Below are 20,939 nucleotides of genomic sequence, written 5' to 3'. Positions count from 1 at the left end.
CCTTGCATTTCTAATCTACCAACGTGTGCAGTTCTTGCACTTTTAATTTATGAGCGTGTGGGGGGGACCTCTCTGACTTGGAAACATATTGGCTCGGTCTAATGCTTGGAGATTATTAAACTCAGAGCTATGCTCCACTATCAAGTCTACAGATCTTTTATTTAGAAGATATGGTGCTCTAAATGCACAAAGAGCTCCCTGTCACCTTCACATTAAAGCCCCTAGTGCCTGGTAAATGGAATTATATAGCTGTCATCTCCTTTCCCCAAAGTTTTAAGAGTACAATGGGCTCATTTTTTCACACTCCATCCCAGCTTCAGAACTAAGAGACCTACTTTGTATTGATTTAAGGTCTCAGAAATAAATAAACCTGCTTCACCGCTGTGATTCACAACAAATTCATGATACACTATTGCATGATATATTTCAAGCTCTGGCTCTGGCTCTCTTTTTCCTCTGGTGAGTGATGGGGGAGGTGGGAGGTAGTGGGGAGCTGCGAAGCTGACAGCTGGATGGTTATTGGAGATGGCTGCTGACTGCAAATCCAAGAACAGACACTGTTGGAGGAGTATGGGATTTTTTTTAACTGGGGGGCAGGGGTGAAAAGCTAATTTACTTGGGTTTCAGGCTGGGGTTGGGGGAGAAGAAAGGTTAAGGGGAGAGGAGAGGGAAAGATGGAATAGCAAAGCTTCAACTGAACACTAATTTGCAAAGACAGAGCTATGAACATGTGTAGAAAGAAAGGTGAAGAAAATCCAGCATAAGAAGGCGTAACATCTGACTGGAAGATGAAAACGTCAAGCTGTTCTGCTTAGGGCACTGTGCTGGCAGTCCTCAGGGGGCACTTAGCTTGAGTTCAGGGACAAGGTTTTATTAGAGGCAGAACATGCAGAGACCCTACACGCCACAGAACCTGTGAAGTGGAGGCATCTCTTGATTCCAATACTCGGGAAGCATCCCAGTCCGGGAGGCTGGAATGGACCCTCTAGAGAGAGGGTAGAGATGTTATGGAGGTCCACACGTATGAAGTGAGCCCGAGACTGCTCCCTGAGCTGAGAGGGTAATAAGCTCTAGCATTTTACATTTGGTTTGTGTGCCCATAGAGCTTAAGATTACCTCAGTCTACAGCACTTTTATTGATTCCTGAAATAAGCACCACCAAACCATGAGTTTTAACCACTACCTAAATATGTAGCACTCAGAAAGACCTATCTTTCAGTCATGTATTAGGATCCTGACTTTCGATACAGCAGGTGATGGGCAGGTCTAAAAGCCTTGCGTGATGCCACGTGGCAGTCTCCTACGGTTCCATAGAGTACTACTTCACAGTGGTGAGTTTTAGCTGTTTCTCTAGTAATTACTAAGTATTTCATATTTTCAGATGGCAAGAATGTTATTTATGAGTCCAATTTCTTTTCTATCTTTGAAGAGCATTTTCATCTTCACTACATTTGTTCTTGAGACAAGACCAGACTCTGAAAGCAAAAATACATGGGGAAGAGTTTGGTTCTGTTAAGTTCTACATAAGCCAGACCATCAAACTGGGAGTTGCTTTGTTAATTTTGAACTACTTTTTAAGAGGTATTAGTTTGTCTTACAGAGAAACAGACTTTAGCCAAATATAAGGAAGAACTTTATACAGATGAAAGGGATTGGCTGAAAAAGTACTGAGCTCCCCTTCAGTTGAGTTTTTCAAGCATAACTGAATGACTATTTGGTAACGGAGTCACAGAGGAAATTCAAACAACAGTTGGGTGGTTGGACTTTTGAGGATCCTTCCACTCCCAACGATTATAATTCTATGGCCCCTTGGTGTCATCATGAATGATATCACCCCTTCCACCCACCATGGGGCATTTATTCTTCCATAATATGGATAAGAAACAAAAAAATTTTGAATTGTTATGCTTTACAACTCCTATTCCTAATCTTGCTAATATGTAATAATTTTACACCTCACTGATATGTAATCTCACTAACATAAAATTCTCTCACATGGAGTCACTTTTTTGATCCCCCCCAACTCCTTCCCCCTCATCTATCCTAACACGGTTCCCTGGCTACAAATCAAGATACATCTTCATAGCGTAACAGAATACTAGAAATTAAAGACAATTTAAGATTAAGAGAACCTCTGGCCTTCACCTTAAGGTGGGAAATGTATTTTAAAAAGAGGAAATTGAGCCCCAAAGAGATTAGAGCCCAATGTTGCTTTACCTAGTAAATGGAAAGGAGAGGAATAATCAAAAGTTTTTCATTTGCTTTTTTTTAAAAAAATAATCTAAAGGCTTTGAAACTTCAAAAAGTTTGAGCACATTTACAGTAGTTTGTCAAACATGATAATTCCTGAGTCTCTATTTAATGCCCAGGCAGAGACTCTCAGCTTTGACTTGATGCTTGTGTGGGTCTCCCGTCCTGAGTCTCTAAGCCACCATGCCCACATGGGCTGTCTTAGAGAGCCAGAGGCAATGGAGCTCTGAACAGCAATTCTACCAGAGAGCCCAGGATCAGACTTCTGGTATATTACCTTGACTCACTAATGGAGTCCAAGATACCTGGTACAGTTTCCTACCAAACCCAAGGAAGGTCAAACGAAAGACAAATAAAACAACCCCCCAGACACAGTCAGGTGTGCCCAGATTTTGTGTGTGCAGGGGGAAGGGCTTGAAAACTAAGGGGATGTGCCCACCGCAACCCTTTCTGAGAACTCGTTCATAATGCTAACGCGAGGCTTACTCAGGAAGCTCAAATGCCCTCTTTAGAAAGGAGAGCGATCCCATCTGGAGCTTCAGAGCACAGGGCCTGTCTATTGTGAAAATAGGTAGTTAGGGACTTTTAAAAATGCAAATTGCTGGATTGATCCTTAGAGTGATTATGGGCTATTGTATCAACAAGTCCTTGGGGACTCTTGCAGACAGATGAGTGACACATATACTACCCTATCAGGACTGAACATGGGGCCTCTCACATTAATGGCTTTCCAAAGTGTGTGATTGTCTTTAGATAACATCTATAGGGGAAGTCAATACACGAATGTACGCCACAGTGAGGACTGACATCTAACATTTTCTTAAAGGAATTTTTGCCTTCAAAGGGTCAGAAAATAGAGAGAATGCTGTGTTTGTATTTCCCTTCCAGGGCCTGGATAATGAGTTGCAATGAGAAAGACCTCTAACCGCATCACAGGGAAGACCACAACAGTGCCAGTGATTTACCAGTATTAACTCATATAATCCACACAAGAGCCTGGTAGATAGGTACTATTATGATCCCTGTTTTACAATTAACACAATTGTGACCTGGAAGGGTTAAATGCACTGCCCAAGGTCACACAACTCACAGGCGGCAGAGCCTGTACTCAAACATTAGCCAGTCTTAACTATTCCACCTCTTTCAGTTATGTGACAGTTACAATGCTGCCTCACAAAAGAGCTAACGAACTGCCCCCTTGCTTTCTCGAGCCTCTGGGACTGACTCTCACGTTGAGCGAGTGTCACATAGTCATGGGTGAGGAGGGAGGATGCATAATGCAGTCCCCTGGTGCTACAAGCTCCTGGGAGGAACTCTGATACTGTACCCAATAGAGTCACATTTCACATTGTACAGACACATAAAAATATGTATTTGGAGACTAAGGTCCAGAGAAAGACTGATACCAAGTCTCAAAAGCAAGATTAGCAGAATTAGCCCCCTACAGGCCTAACATATAGCCCTAGCCACACTCATCACATAATTGTTTTTTTCCTGGCAGATTCAGTGGAAATAGGGGCCAGCTCTCGCTAAGGGGAATGAGATTATTGGATTTTTTCTTTTTTTTGCCTTAAACCAGAAGCTTTAAAATGCTTATCACAAGAAAATCATATATCACCTCTTGAATGAATCTATAATCTATCTATCAGGCCATGGGCACATGCCTTACCTCCATAGACAGTAACTGTCCAGAGGACAAGTCAAAAACTGCAATTCTGCTTTCTTGGTACACAGAGAGAGCTTTCACCAAGCCTGGGGCAGTGGATTGAGAACTGGCAGGCTCTAGTCTACTTCCCTTATCATGCTAGGTCCTCCCAGCCTACCCACCAGCTGATGTTACAGTACACATATTACACAGAAACAGAGAAGGGGAGTGGAGGGGAGAGGAAGTGGGTCCGAAAGTCACTGCCAACGTCCAGTGGCACCTTGACTTAGGAGTTTATGACTCTACAAATTGTCACAGTCCCTCAAGGGACTATCTTTTCAGTTCCCCAAACACACAGATTGCTGCCTTTGCCAGGCCAGCATGACTCACTTTGAGCAGGTAGTCTGTCATGTCCATCAAGTCCGCCCTTACCACTCAGTGAGGCGTTTTGAGGGATCTGCCCACCAACAGTCTACAGTTTGTAGAGCTGGGAACCTATGATCCACTACCTGGAGTGACATGAAAGAGCAGGCCCTTAGAAGCTTCTCTTCCTAATGTCATCACTCTCATGATGTTTGGACAAAAAATAAAATGACCGGACTACCTTCTCTTCTCAGGCCTTCTGGACACTAAGCCCAGGGGACTGAGCGCATCTTAAATGAAACTCGGGGATGTGGAAGTTCATGTTCTGCTGCTAGTTCTAGTCTTTGTCAGTGGAACTAGGTTACTTTACCTCTTGCTGTTTTTGTCTTTCCATCTGTAAAATGGCCCTGGTGCCGCCAGCCCACCCAGAAGGTAGCAAGGAACCAGACAGATGTTCTTGATTTTAAGTTTCAAATAAAGTCATGCAGGCTGCCTCTAATCACCATCTCATTACCTTGAGTTCAAATGTCAACTCTGCTTCTGCAACACTTAAGGAAACCTGGATCCTGTATTTCTCCACACCTTTGTAATATTTTGAGTATTTTACAAATAACTGCAGGCAACGGAGAGCAAGACATTCAAGGAAAGAGCATACACAAATAATGAGATCACAAGGACAAGGGATCAAAAGACGCATATGCGGAGCACTTTCTGGTTTTGGAACAAAAGACAGAGTGGCAAAGGATGGGGCCCCGTAAATAAGATGTGTAGGTGAACGGTGAAATCACTGAAAGAGAAAAACAGGAAACCGCCAGGATGGTTATATTTTATATGCAGGTGACCACTGTTGGCTACAAAAAGAAATCCTTTAAAAAGTAAGAGTCTTTGGAAGCAAGAGGTTAGAAGGTCTAAACTAATTAAAACCAGGTCGGCTAACAACAGGCCACATCACGTGAGCACTGAGATGGAGAGTAGCTATAAAAGCTTGAGGCGTACATGCAGTGTATTAAGTTGGGAATACGTGTCTCTCCAGCTTCGTATCTATTAAACAAACAATTTACATGTGGCTGCATTACGGGAGTGTGATATGTGGAGTGACAAACCTTTCTCTTCATATCCAACTATGTTCAGTCAAAGCAGAGATGGGGTGGAGGGGGGTGAGGAGGGGAGGAGAAAAGCAGGGAGAAAGAAAGTTTTAAAAAAATCTCTGCCTCAGCAAAAGTTTTCATTAAAATTTTAGACAAATGATCCCTATGTCCTTCTCCCTTGCTGCCTGGGGCTCCATGCTATTTCTATGCAAATAACAACCTCGTGGTTTATATCTTATTATTTCCACCAGAGCTGCAGTGAGACATGACCTGAGACGTGTAAGAGGTGGGTGGGGGGCTGGGGGGTGGAGTTAGAGAGGAGAGAGAGAGAGAGAGAGAAAGAGAGAGGAAGAAGGGAGAGACAGAGAGAGAGAGAAAGATGAAGTGGGTGTTCACTCAAGTGTGAACAAATATTGTCAGGAGTGAGCGTCAAGAACAAAAAAGAATTGCAGGGATAACGTGTTTATTTCAGTCCCCCCACCCGCCCTTGCAAACCGGCACCTTTTAAAATTCATTGGGCATCAGGCGATCATGCACAATCCATCTGCTTTCACTTTATCATTTGCATTTCATGCCTCCTGGCTTTTGATGTGCTGATACTTTGATGCAGTCAGGAGACACGCATTATCATTATTTCAATTTTCAAAGGGGTCAACGGGATCGGCACTTGCACACACAGATTTTTTTTCCCCCTACAACCTCTGCACAACCACCTCCCTTCTTATTCTTCACCCTAATGTTTAACGTAAAGGATGAAGACTCAAAAAGGTAGGGGTCAAATGTTTACAGTCTAAAAGCTCGCATACACCGCCTACATTCCCGCTTTACACAGGTACACGCGTACGACAAGCTAGATGGTCAGGGCTTGTGGAGTCTCTACAGGGTTTCAGACACACACAAAGACTCTCACACATGGAGACTCAGGGAGGCACACAGACAGAGAAAGAGGGATCTAGACGCAAGATACAGACACAAAGAGAAAGAGACCAGCACTCACACAGGAAGAGGCATGCACTCAAAGTGACCTGGACACACGCCCAGAGGATGCGAGACAGAGATTCCTATAGGAAGAAAAGGCAGATGTGCAAAGAGACACCAGTGCAGACAAAGGCAGGACGTGCACAAGGAGGGAGGCAGAAGAGGCAGTCTGAGCGTGTGGCTCCTTTCTAGTTTCCTTTCTCGTACCTGAGAGGCAAAGGGGCAGACAGGACATTCTTAATCAGTTTGCATGAAATCGGGGTCTTCCAGCACCACAGCTGCACATAAGAGGCAGTGACATGAAGACAGTGAAGCGGGCAGAGCAGGGTTAAGTAACCCCTCTAACTGATCACTCCCTTCAGCTACAAATGATCGCAGCCTTCTGGAAATGAGCATTGTGGGGTAAGTTACAGCTACAGCTTTACCGTCCTTTCCCTACAACTAGACTTCTTTAACAAGGAGCCCTGCAGGCTAGGAGGAAGATGAATATAATGAATTTGATCACAACAATTCAACCGGGTTTTAAGAAAAAAATCCCTAATGCTTTCTTTGTGGCAGGATTGAAATTCAACTAGCAAGTTTTTAGGAAAAACAAACAAACAAATAAAAACCCCAGCAGCAGCGACAACAACACACCACCACCACCTTTGCTTTTCAGAATATTCTTTGGATGTCAGGGAGAAAATTAAAAACTCAATGTAACAAGATACTTTTCAGAAATCAGCTCTTTGTTCAGGTACGGGAACATTATGGAAATGCAGGTGTCTTCTTTAAATTCTATCCTCACAGATAATGGTATCTACAATTCTCTTCAGCATTCCTCAATATCTCAGCCTAAGAAGGTATCCAAAAGAACAACTTAAAAATAAAGTAAGTTTCTCCCGCAGCAATAACCTCCCTCAGTAGAGGCAGTTCACAATCTTTATTTCCAGGCTACTCTCCAAAAAGAGAGCAGGACATCCAAGTTTGCCTTTGTTAGCACTGCTCTGCCTTTCCTTGGAGAGAAAGGCAAGCCCAGAGAAGGACATGAAGTTTATACGAATGCAGAGAGCAAACTTATCACATCACACCATTCTCATTTCTGACATCCCCAAAAGCTAATTGGACTAATGGCAGTGTCAACTTGTTCTAAATGGGAATGATAGGATAGGACACTTAATTCCCATCCTTCCACTTGAAAGCCAAGGCTTCATAAACAGTTTGCGTGAGTCTAGTAAACAACTTAGCATGCATATAGCTCCGCAAGCACAATCACCAAACCGTGAAAGGGAGAGGAAAAGGAAACTGAAACTGTAACGTGAGCCAACACTTTGTGCCAACTGCTAGCTGCTTTTACCTGTGTTTTCTCATTTGATGTCCACAGCATCATTTAGAGGTGGAAATTATCATCCCCCTTTGACAGATAAAGAAAGCTGAGGAGTTGAGGGGTTATACGAGTTGTACGAGGTCGGTCGGTCAGTCAGCCAGCCAGCCAGCCAGCCAGCCTCAGACAATTACATATTCCTGGCTCTGGAGAGAAAATAATCTTCCTATGCCTGCAAAGAAGTCAGAACTATACTGTCGGGGACTTCCTGGGTGCAGTGGTTAAGAATCCGCCTGTCAATGCAGGGGACACGGGTTCGAGCCCTGGTCCGGGAAGATCCCACATGCCGCGGGGCAACTAAGCCTGCGTGCCGCAACTACTGAAGTCTGCATGCCTAGAGCCCATGCTCTGCAACGAGAGAAGCCACCGCAATGAGAAGGCTGTGCACCGCAACGAAGAGTAGCCCCTGCCTACTGCAACTAGAGAAAGCCCGCTCGTAGCAACGAAGACCCAATGTAGCCTAAATTAATTAATTAATCGAAAATAAAAAATAAAAAAGAACGACACTGCCCTTTGTATATTCAGGTATTCTTAGATAGTTTTCACTCTTGCAAGCTGTGACCTCACTATCCATTTTTTTTCCCTCTCTGGAAAAGCCACTATGAGCTTGGATTGAAAAGGCACAAGCAGGGCTTCCCTGGTGGTGCAGTGGTTAAGAATCCACCTGCCAATGTAGGGGACACAGGTTCGAGCCCTGGTCTGGGAAGATCCCACATGCCGCGGAGCAACTAGGCCCGTGAGCCACAACTACTGAGCCTGCGCGTCTGGAGCCTGTGCTCCGCAACGGGAGAGGCCCGCGCACCGCGATGAAGAGTGGCCTCCACTCACCGCAACTGGAGAAAGCCCTCGCACAGAAACGAAGACCCAACGCAGCCAAAAAAAAAAAAAAGTTGAACCTTCTTTTAAAAAAAAAAGGCACAAGCTTTTCTTTTGAAGGGAAGATAAATCTCCATGTCATACTCTTTCTCAACAATCCATCCATGCATCCATCCACCCATCTTTCCACTCAATAATTACCAAGTACTTCCTTACATACAAGGGACCATCATATGTGCTCCTTTTCAGAGGTGCTTTCACAAATTTCTCAAACATTAAAACTTGATACCCTCAACATGTTCAGGGGATGTTTCAGAGGTAGCTCCATGTTTGGGAATAGATCTCACATCCCTCGCTCACAGATGAGAAAAAGGGAGGGAGGGCAGAACAGAAGCACTCAATTAATTCTGTCTTTCTAGAAGGACATCAGCATGTAAACTCCTCACAGCAGGAGTTTTATATGGTTTGTTTATTACATAGCAGGGCTTGGAATAGCGCCTGGCACATAGTAGGTACTCAAAACACTCATTTTGTTGAATGAATGAATGAATAGGCAGGGAAGATGGAGGGAGAGGGGAAGAGATAGACTGAGGAAGCCTTCCCCCAATCAGGATCTAGAACTAGGAATTCACAATAATCCTCCAAAAGCTTCACCTACTTCTCCCAAACCCTAGAAACTTACTTTGTTGAGGGCCCCAGCTCCTGTCAGAATTAAGTGAGAATTTTCAACCTGGATGGTTCTCTGTCCCAGTCGGACAAGGTAAGCCCCAATCCCAATGGCCCGGCACGTAACCTTAAAAAAGAATAAATTCGACATGTCACATATTTATGTTCCCTCCCTAGCTATAATAACTAAGGCACAGATATGTAAAATCCACATTAACAGGAAAAAAATATTGCTTTTTTAGGAAATCTGTTTGATTAATAACAATACAAAACCACAGTTTCCTGGTTAAAGCAAAGAAGGTACAGAATTCATTCAATGATTCAAGTAACAGACAGTTAAAGGATCATACGCCCTTTACTTCTCTTACACTTTTGTTTATTTCACAGATGTTTGGCATCTACACTAGAGGTATGAACAAGGAAAACAGTAAGAGGAGAAGAGATTTCAGCTGTTAATACTCTGGTAGAATATTTAGAGAAATAAGAAGTTAAGCTAAAGGCTAACATGAGGTGCTAGGTTTAGCTGGGAAATTCAATTATTTACATTACCCTACCTTCCTACTTTCGTGCACAATTAAAATCAAATTGTAGATATACAGTTTTTAAGAAATGCTCCCATTTGGGACTAAGTAGTGGGGATGGGAGCAAAAACAAATCCTAGTCAGCTCTTCAAACATCTCATGCTCTGGCAAGATTTACCAGGCTAATGGTGATGATCTCATCATAGGCCAACGAGGATTCTCCAGCAATCATTCCAGAACCTCGAAGGTTCTCTGCTCCAAGTCCCTCTTCCTTCCCAATAATATCGGTTATCTTGTACCTAGTAGATACAGCCATGCCAAATTATACAGGTTAAACACGTTAACAACAATCCATTAAAAGAATAACCACCATTAATAGGCTGCTAAAAGCATACTGAAAGCATACCAGGCCTGTACTTTTTTTTTTATACTCTTCATTCATATATCTTTCCTTCTTAGCTTGGTGCCTATTTTGTCTGGAAGCAATATGGTATAGCAGAAAGAGCAAAATCTGGAACTAAGTAGACAGCTTTAAATCCCTGCTCTGACACATACAGCAGTGTGACTCTAGGGATAATAGTAACTTGTGTAAAATGGGATTTATAGTATCCACTTCTACGGGTTGACATGAAAGTTAAAGCCGCAAGGAGAGGGTTTGACACATAGGTGGCGCTCCGATGTTAGATACCCTCTCTTACTTTCTAGGACAAGTTTCTTAAAAGCAGGGTCAATGTGTATCTCTCTCTAATAAGCAACAGCCTTTAAATCAACAATTTTAGATAAATGTTACATAGGAATAAAAAAAAATCCAGAGGCACAGTGAGAACACTCAGCCCAATTTCTCAAGTCAAAAATCCTCTCTCTTTCCAAGACAAGGATGAAGGGGAAGGTCAACATAGTGCACTCTATCCCTGCTCCTTTGTAAGTATCAAGTGTATACACGAGAGTTCCTGGCATAGTCCTCTGGAGGGGCAGGGGGAATGTGTGTAGAAGTGAAATGCTGGACAAGTTGTACAGAAAGCATCCTGGGGATCCAGAGGGAGCCACCCATCTGTCTTCTCGGCAGGGGATTAGGAGTGATAGCTGATAATGGGAAATGGGAGATGGGGAATGCAACTCATAAAAGAAAGGAAAAATACAAAGTTGGAAGTAGAGATGGACATATATTATTTATTGTTCCATGTGTACCCTTAAGGCTTGGCACTGGGCACAGTTTTAGAAATTGAAATAATAAATAAATATCCCATAGTGGCTCTTAAACTATTTATTTTTTTGCTCCCATATTTCTGTTCCCTACTTCCAGCCTTCCATCAATTCCTTTTCTTTGCCCTTGCTGTTTGTCTGTGGCTTTGCATTTCTGCTTCCCAGATTCCCAATAATCCCTTCTCACAATAATTCCCCAATTCTTCCTTTTGCTCTGTATCTAGACTCTAGCATAGTTAGGTTACAGGTAAAGCTAATCTCCCTTAAGGGGTTAACGAGCCACATTAATTTGGTGGTGGTGGGGGGGAATGTGTCCTTTTAATAAGGCCCACATGCCATATAGTCACAAATACTCATGGGCCCAGTCAGCCTTCTTTGCAAAGCAGATCTTTTCCCTCCTCAGGAGTGCATACTGCCTCACAGGTGTTTGTGATTTGTTAAGTGGCATCTTCTCCCCTTGTATTATATGAAAAAGATGAAAAATTTCCCATTTTCTGCTCTGTGATCTGAGCCTTCTACCTTTAAGAGTATCATTCTTTAAAGTAGTACCAGGGACTTCCCTGATGGTCCAGTGGTTAAGACTCCATGTTTCCACTGCAAGGGGCACAGGTTCAATCCCTGTTGGGGGAAATAAGATCCCCTCGTGCTGCATGGCATGGCCAAAAAAAAAAAGTAGTACCAAATTTTAATGTTACTCATAATAAAAATCTTCGTGTAGTGTAATATAATTAACAAAACATGTTCATGTATATCATTTTTGATCCTCACAACAGTCCAGTGTGATAGGGAATATCATCTCCATTATCATAGATAATGATACCCAGGATTTCTGATTGCTTACTATGCGCTGAGTTCTGTGCTAAGGGCTTTACATATATTGGATAACTTGATCTTCATCATACAGATGAGGAAACTAAAGCTCAGAGAAGAAAACTGACTTGCTTTAACAAAAGCAATATACAAAATCAATAGCTTTCTGAGATACCAGTAATAAAGAGTTGAAAAATATAATGGCGGGGGTGGGGTGGGAATCCCATTCAGAGTAGCAAGAAAAATGCAAAACATATAGGAATATTTAAAAACTGGCAAAATCCCACCATACCTATACTGCAGACCAAGACATCCTGGGATGGATGCCACAGTGAACTGTCAGGTGCACTGAAGGATATTTCAGATTTTTGAGAGAAACACTATGATATGTGACATCTGTTGGATGCCTCGCAAACTACTAGTTTTAAGTAGTTCATGGTTTAACATGAGGTACTGCTACATTCCTTCTGACAATGTCCTATCTTTGCAAAGCTGGGTTTTCAGTTTCTGTGGGGAAAAAAAAAAGTTCTACACAAAAATCAGTGCAGAACAAAACGTGAGGGTGGCTATATGTCCAAGCTGATTCCAAGGTTTGCAATGTCGTATGGGTGCAAATATCCCATTAGTAAGTAACTGTAATTATTTAAGAATAGAATAAAATTTTTTCAGTTATGTGTATTATACAGTTGACCCTTGAACAATGCCAGGGTTAGGGGCATCGACCCTCAGCAGTTGAAAATCCGAGTGTAACTTATAGTTGGCCCTCATATATATGGTTCCTCCATATCCATGGATGCACATCTGTAGATTCAACCAACCACAGATGGTATAGTACTGTTGGATTTACTGCTGAAAATGTCCACACAGAAGTGGACCCGCACAGTTCAAACCCACGTTGTTCGTGGCATAAATACTTATGAAGCTGTCTGGGTCAGCTTCCTTAATAATCAGAAATAGTAGGCGTATCTTTTTGCCTAAAGGTGTTATGAAAAAATTACAGAGACAGTAAAGGTGCTGTGAACCAAGAACGAGTGGGAATTTCTGGCATAAATCTATATAAAGAAAACTATAAAACTTTAAAAAATACACTTAAATAACTGGAAAAACATACCATGTTTCTTGTTGGGAAGAGTTAATATTATGAAGCTCTCAGGTCTTCCTAAATTGATTTATAAACCTAATGCAATCTGAATCAAAATCATTATGGAAAGTTTTGGGGAATTAAAAAAAAAAAAATGAGCCTATCTGTAAAAAGACAAAAATAGCTAATAAAACTTGGGGAAAAATTAAGAATGTGAGGAACTCTGGCCCATTAAAGTAGTTAAAATAGTGTGGCGTTAGTCCAAGAATAGAACAAAAAACAGAATATAAAGCCTGGTAATTGAGTTAAGATTATTATAAAAGTGAGGAAAGTATGAATTATTCAATAAATGGTATTGGAGCAACTTATTAACATTCTGGAAAATACTTGCAGATAGATTGTAAAAATGTTCAACTTCACTGGGGATCAAAAATACCAGTTAAAATAACAATTGCTGTTTTTATCCTATTTTATTAATTTACAGTAAACAGTGTTGGCAAGGGTGGAGAAAAAATTAAAGAGGGGAAACAAGCACGACCATATACTACTGGTGGGAGTGTAGCTCTTGGGAGGACAATTTGAAATTATCCAAAAAAATCTTTAAAAAAATGGACATACTGGGCTTCCCTGGTGGCGCAGTGGTTGGGAGTCCACCTGCCAATGAGGGGGACGCGGGTTCGTGCCGCGGTCCGGGGGGATCCCGCATGCCGCGGAGCGGCTGGGCCCGTGGGCCACGGCCGCTGGGCCTGCGTGTCCGGAGCTTGTGCTCCGGAACGGGAGAGGCCGCGGCGGTGAGAGGCCCGCGTACCACAAAACAACAACAACAACAACAACAAAACAAAACAAAACAAAACAAAAATGGACATACTTTTTGACCAGTAATTTCACTTTTAGAGATTAACCCAAAGGGAATAGCCAGAGATATTCTTCAAAGTTTACATAAAAGAATGACCAGCCCAGGGATATAGCAGTAAAAACAGGGATAGTCTGTATGTTCAAATATGATATATTCATTATAATGATTTATATGAAGCCATTAAATATCATATTCTCAAATAATACTGTAAGAATATATAAAATTTCTCCCTAAATAATATTTAGTAAAAAGAACAAATTACAAAAGCCCTTTTCTATTATGATCCCAATTATGTAGGAAAAAAGGTGTATATATATATATATATATATATATATATATATATGACAGAAAGAATATAATATACATTAATAACTGTGATCTCTTGGTAGGACTGTAGCTGATTTTTACTTTTTCTTCATAATTGTTTATATGTTCCAACTTTTCAAAGTGAATAATTATTATAAATATAGTTTAAAAACCTTAATCAATAATAAGGTCTTTCAGCTAGTAAGTGGTACAGCTGAGATACAAACCTAAGGCTTCGAGATTACTCAACAAGCAATCTTCACTGCTCTTCAAGGTCATGATCAGCAGGACAGTGAGAAAAAAATGATCATATTCTCCTTTCTTTAATCCACAGCCGAATTATTCTGATACATAATACCTACCTGGATTCTCCTTCATCCTCCACGTGTTCACAATGGACAGAGTTGAGAGCACTGACTCTCTTATAATCTTGAGGGGTCAGATATAAATATTTGTATCCCTGTGGGAAACACAAATAGTTTTCAACTCATTATTTGCCATCACCACAGAAGACCCAGCAAGGCATGCATAATGCAGCTTGTTCCAAAGCTGGCTTTAAATCTCCAAATCGTGTCTCAGAGTTACTGTCTCATAGAATACTACCATAGACAGTTCTTTGAAAGACGGAAGTGCCTATTTCTGCAGTCACTGACTGTGTCCTTGAAACAAGATATCTTGTAGCTACAACTCCAGGTATACTCCACTCATTTCCTTTTCATCAAGGTTAAAGGGTCATTCTCTAATCTTTACTGACACCTCTATTAAAGATATCAACACAAAATTAAAGAATTATATGAATTACTATTCTTCATTTTCTCAAATCCATAGTACCATCAACATATAGACGGGTCAAGGATAATTGAGAGCATCACAAAACTAGGATATTCAATCTTAAAATCAGAAGTCTATGCAGTGCTAATGATCAGTAATCACTGAGCTCATACCTTTTGCTTTTCTAAATAAACAAATTCTAATCCCTATGTACATTAAAAAATTATACTAACACTTCATAACTGACTTATTTTTATACATTCATATACACACTCACATAGAAACTAGTTATTTAATATGTGTGTTCACCTTAAGTGAATCAGTCACTCAGAAAAAAAAAAAAAAAAGGAAGCAGAGAAAAACTTCTAAAATACTATGAGAAATTATGTCCACCATTTAACTGAATTTGTCCCACAGGGAGCACAACATGCCAGAGACATGAATTTGAATTTGCCACTGATTTTGCCTGACTTATGACGAGAATGCCCTGGAGCACTGAGTGTCAGTAGTATGTCTGTCAGCACATATTTACTGAGTGCCTATTATGTGCAAGATACTGTTTAAGACACAGAACAAACAGAAAGGAACAAAACAGGCAAAAATTCCTGGCCTTGTACAACTCATCTTCTAGTAGGTGAGTCAGAAAATACACAAAATAAATAAGTTAAGCATACAGTGTTAATGGGAATAATGTTTAAGGAAAAAATAAAATAGAGGAAGGAGACAGAAGAGTTGGCAGAGTTGAACTTTTAGAAGAATAGCCAGGGAAGGCTTTAATGAAAATGTCATTTGAGCCAAGACCTGAAGAGCTGAGGAAATGAGACATGAGGATATTTGGGGGAAAAGCATTCAGGCAGAAGGAACCACAAGTGTGAAGCTGCTGAGTGTGTCCAGCAGGCTCAAGAAACAGTGAAAAGGCTGGTAGAGCCACAGTGTGGAATCAGGTGGGAGCAGCAAGAGAACAAGGACGGAGTGGTACTGGAAGGCCAATCTAGGGAGGGCCTTGCAGGTAACTATATGGTTTCTGGCCCTCACTTGAGTGAGCTGGGAAGCCTTTAAAGGGTTTTTTTAAGATATATATATATATATTTTTTAATGAATTTATTTATTTATTTTTGGCTGTGTTGGGTCTTCATTTCTGTGCGAGGGCTTTCTCTAGTTGCGGTGAGCAAGGGCCACTCTTCATCGCGGTGCGCGGGCCTCTCACCGTCGCGGCCTTTTCTTGTTGCGGAGCACAGGCTCCAGACGCGCAGGCTCAGTAGCTGTGGTGCACGGGCTTAGTTGCTCCACGGCATGTGGGATTTTCCCAGACCAGGGATCGAACCCGTGTCCCCTGAATTGGCAGGCAGATTCTCAACCACTGCGCCACCAGGGAAGCCCCTTAAAGGGTTTTAATCAGAGGTAAGTTTTGAGTTGTGATCTGATTTACATTTAACTGGATCATTCCATTTTCTGTTGAGAGTAGACTTTGGGTAGGGGTAGGGGCAAGGCCAGAAGCAGGAATGTCAATTAGGAAACAATGCAATAAATGCAGTAAGAGGTGGCAGGGACTTGGACTACTGTGTAGCAGTGGAAGTGCTCAGAGATGGTTGGATTCTGGATATATTTTGAAGGTCAGGATGTACACATGAGTTATTGACAGAGAGAAAGTGGGATATGAGAAAGAGAGGTCAAGGATAACTCCAAGGTCTTTTACTTAAATGAGGAATAGAGGTATCATTTATTGAGACAGAGAATATTGTGGGAAGAACAGATTTAAGGAAGAAGATTAGAAGCTACGTTTAGGCAGATGTGCAGGTAGAGATGTTGAGTCTGGATACATGAATCTGAAGTTCAGGGGCAGGATATAAATTTGGAAGTTTATCAGTTTATAGATGGAATTTAAAGCTTTAAGACTGGATCACCAAGGGAAGGTGAATACAGAAAAGAGGAGAGGTCCAGGGACCAAGCCCTAAAACACCTTTTTGTTTTCCTTCTTACCTCACCTTCCATACAAGCTATCCTGCCACAGCACCAGGTGAGAGGCACTGGGCCCTGTGGGGTTGCGGCTGGGGAGTCCTAGACTTCTTGGTCCTGCCACAGCCTCTGTGGCACTGACATGTGTCTCCATTCACATTTTTTTTATAATTTAAAAAAATTGAGATAAAATTCACATAACATAATACCGGCCATTTTAAAGCGTACTGGAAACCAAGAGGAGAAAGTATTTCAAGGATGAAGGAGTAACCAACCACATGGAATACTGCTGAAATGTCAAATAGGTGAGATTCAGATTTTAACAATATGGAATCAATGGCAACCCTGACAAAAGCAGCTCTGATGGAATGGTGAGGGTGCAAGGGGGACTGATATGGGTTCCAGAGGGGATGGGAGGGAGAAGAGTATCTGGAAACAGCAAGAAGAGAAACTCTTTTAAGAAGTCTTTCTGTAAAGGGAAGGAAAAAATGGGGTAGGGTAAGTGTCTGTGTGCTAAAAAAGGAGTATATTTAATAGAGAGGGGAAAAGTGATGATGTAAGAAAGAAGGGGGAGAAGTTTTGATCTACATCCTTAAGTTGGCAGTAAGGAAAAGGGTCAAGCATAGCGGGATTGGCCTTAGATAGAAGCAGGGACCGTTCATCAAAGTACAGGAGAGAAGGCGGAGAATAAGAGCACAGATGCAGATATACAGGAGCTCGAGGAGGCTCTCTTCTAACTGCTTCCATTTTCTCCGTGAATTGGGAAGCAACATCATCAGCTAAGAGTGAGGATGAAGGAAGAGGGTGTTGGAGGTTTGAGGAGAGAGATGTCAAACTGTCAATCAGGAGGTTGGTAAGCTTGAATTTAAAGACCAGTCAACAGCACTGTGTATTTTTCTCCATCAGTGTTCAGCTATGCAGGTGAGGGAAAAGGAGTAGATGGAGAGAGTTGGATTTAAACAAGGTTTCTGTACAGACACGGAGTAAGCGGAATGAAGAGAAAAAGCAAAGAAATTGAAGGCACGGGAAAGGTAGTGATTACGATCATTAGCCTATGGTAGACTTTGGATTTAAGGCTGGATAGGAATAAAATGAGTAGGTAAGGAGGGAATGAAGAGCAGAAGAAAGGTGGCAGGATCAACAGTTGTAGGTCTTGGTGAGTGCAAAGGATTATTGGACTTGGGGTACTAAAGAGAGTGAGCTGGAAAGATAGGACAGAGAAATGGCAAAGGAAGAGATGCTTGAAGTTGACATTATGGGGAATGAGAGGCTGATCTGGGATGTAGGATAGGACCACTGGGGGAGAGGAAGTCAAGGATCCAAGAGGCTAGACAATGGGATGAATCATCTATGTATATATAGCAATCGTCAAGAATGATAACAGGACTAGTAGTACTGGAGAGAGTGACAATGTGCCAGCAACTAAAAGATGCAAAGAAGAGGGAGTGGCCAAAGGGTAGGGAACACTATAATAAGGAGCAGTGACGGTGCGGCACAGTCTGATGACATGAGATTCAAAGACAGGGGTTTTCAGAGAGAAGGGAGGGAAAAGGGTCTGGAAGTAGCAGTGAGGCACTAGCAAGAAGCTATTTTCCTCCAGGCTCAGTGGTACAAGGGAAAGAGAAACCAGTCACCATTTAAGAGGGCTACAGGGGAAGAAGAGTCTTCAGAGGACAGGCAGGTTTCAAGTAGAGCAAGATTAGAGAACAATCAGAGAAGAAGCTGAGGATATGAGAGATTTTGCTGATGACTGACCATAAGTCTTGGAAGCCAAAGGAGAATAATTTAAAGGTATATATTTTGGGCTTCCCTGGTGGTGCAGTGGTTAAGAATCCACCTGTCAAGGCAGGGGACATGGGTTCGAGCCCTGGTCCGGGAAGATCCCTCATGCCACGGAGCAACTAAGCCCGCGAGCCACAACTACTGAGCCCACGCGCCACAACTACAGAAGCCCGTGCGCCTAGCACCTGTGCTCTGCAACAACAGAAGCCACCACAATGAGAAGCCCACGCAGCACAATGAAGAGTAGCCCCTGCTCGCCACAACCAGAGAAAGCCCACGCGCGGCAACAAAGACCCAATGCAGCCAAAAATAAATAAATAAATAAATTTATAAAAACAAAATAAACTTCTACCCCTCTCTACACACGTACACACACACACGCGCGCGCACACCCGTATGGTAACTTGAAGTATTATCTTTTCTTAGTCTGTACCTTGTAAGGATCCTCAGGATCTACCCAGGCTACGTGAAACATGTGACGAATTTCCTCTGCCAGTCCAATTCTTGCTCCACTGTTGGCTGCTACATAGATGCGTGGGATGCCCTCTGCCCTGGCAAGCTCAGAAGCTCTGAGAAACAGCAAATCCTCCTGGGGGCCAAAGGACCCAATTCGGTATGTGATATCATTGCCAATAACAATGATATCTCGGCCTTCTGGATATTCTGGACTTTTAAGGGTCATTTTCCAAGCTACCATGCCAATCTGCAAAGGCATAAACAAACAAACAAACAAATACAAGCTTCTTACATGCAGAATTATTTTTCAGGTTACTTGAAGATATCAGACTGCACGTAGACACAACCTGCAGGTAAAGATATGCATTGCTAAAGAGCCCAGCTCCCTGCGGGCAACTAGAACAAATATTCTAGCATACTTCTCTAAGATTATGTTGAGAATAGCTGGTTTACTGTATATGTATTTCACAGTTGTCTCAATTTCTTCTTTGGGTCTGTTCGAAGAAGATGGAAAAACCAAAGTCTAAATGCACTCAGGCTATGTGTGGAAGAATACTGGGGCACTGGGAATTAAATCCGGGATGCCCTACCTTACTACCCTATCTACTAAGATATCGTTTGTGAGATTCTTTCCAAGAAATCTTTAACACACAGGAGAACAGAAAGAGGACTACCTCTCATGGACTATACAACTTTTACAACCCTGGGTCCTTTTATTGTCCTCTAATATTTGACAGATAATAGCAACATTCTTTACAGGCTTGCTTCAGGTATCTTCCATTTCTGCAAGAATTTGCTGTAGCTCAACACTGCATCCTTGTGACCATCTCTTGCTGATTTCTCCCAACACTAGAAAACCAAAGGATGCAAGTAACCAACCTCTTGCTGCACTATGATATATATAAATCTCTGCGCACTGTTCAGTAGCATCTGGCCAGCCACACAAATAAATGATACTGACTTAATAGGCAGGGGTGACATGTCTCTTCCCAAACCCTCACAGCCCTCTCCTCTTTTAATCCCCTTCTATATGAGAACTAGTCACTCCTTCTACTTGTTTGTTCGCTAGTGCCCTTTCTTTTCTACTCACTCATTCCCCAGTTAACGGCTGCAGTTTTTCATGTCTGCCTGTCTGTTTCCCTATACCTAGATAAGTAATGCTTTCCATTCTTTTTTTTTTCCTGTTTCTTTCTGTCTCCCCCGCTTCCCACCACCACCACTCGCCCCCAAACACAAAGCCTACCAGACGAGCATTCCTGGTCCTGCCTAATGGAGCCCAGCCACATCTGCAGCCTTGGTCCCTCATCCCTGGGCTGCTGGGATATCACCTCATTGCGGAGCCAGCCATCAAGAAGGGCCATGAACAGATGTAAATAGCAGCATCCCTGGAAAGCCACATGCATCACCCAGACTCAACCGGGCCAGTGATCATAAGCTCTGAGTACACATTTCTCAATCCAATTGCACATCCACTGTAATCAGGCTGGTTGAAGCTTTCCACACAGCTATTTGTGATTCTCAGCATTAAGAAATATATATATATGAAACACCTACAGATAAATATAAGCTATTTAATATATACCACTGGCCAAATACAAATCAAAATCGATATAATACATAGAAAAAACATCCAGTCACCTTCTGAGGTAAGGCAGTATTACTCTATCTGCTCATTAAAGACAGAGAAAAGGAAGAAGAAACAGATCATCCAAAAAACAGCACAGAGAAACTCCAAATATCAGGATAATTTCGGTCATAGTTTTTAAGAAGCTGATCAATATGGTGCCCACGTGGGGAAAAATATTTTAACTGCCTTCTCACGTGGCCCTCTAATCCAGCATCTCTTTTGTTTTTCAGGAAGGAAAAGCTATTTCCTCTAAATGCACTTGTAGTTAGGAAGATTGGGCTCTACACCAAATTTTATGACATATTAACTTTAGCCACCTAGGCCAGAGTAGCTTAGGTACAAGCCCAGAAGAATCTACTTTAGCATTTGCATGCGAATGCAAACACTGTGTCTATGTGGCA

General features: G+C 42.1%; 1 protein-coding gene across 17 annotated transcripts in view; it reads right to left on the bottom strand.

Moving 5' to 3' along the window:
• ACACA (acetyl-CoA carboxylase alpha) overlaps positions 1-20,939 on the bottom strand; it is a 283,052-nt gene that overhangs the window by 57,624 nt on the left and 204,489 nt on the right. For all 17 annotated transcript variants that reach the window (XM_033431572.2, XM_004271716.4, XM_033431570.2 and 14 more), the window contains 4 exons: positions 18,889-19,158; positions 14,309-14,406; positions 9,869-9,989; positions 9,186-9,296 (listed from right to left, as the gene is read on the bottom strand). In XM_033431572.2, the coding sequence (XP_033287463.1) occupies positions 9,186-9,296; positions 9,869-9,989; positions 14,309-14,406; positions 18,889-19,158 (600 nt within the window). The remainder of the gene's footprint in view (positions 1-9,185; positions 9,297-9,868; positions 9,990-14,308; positions 14,407-18,888; positions 19,159-20,939) is intronic.

Source organism: Orcinus orca, chromosome 19 (assembly GCF_937001465.1).
Source record: "Orcinus orca chromosome 19, mOrcOrc1.1, whole genome shotgun sequence".
Lineage (NCBI taxonomy): Eukaryota > Metazoa > Chordata > Mammalia > Artiodactyla > Delphinidae > Orcinus > Orcinus orca.
The sequence above is the reverse complement of the archived record's forward strand: the minus strand, read 5'-3'. Positions and strand labels throughout refer to the sequence as shown.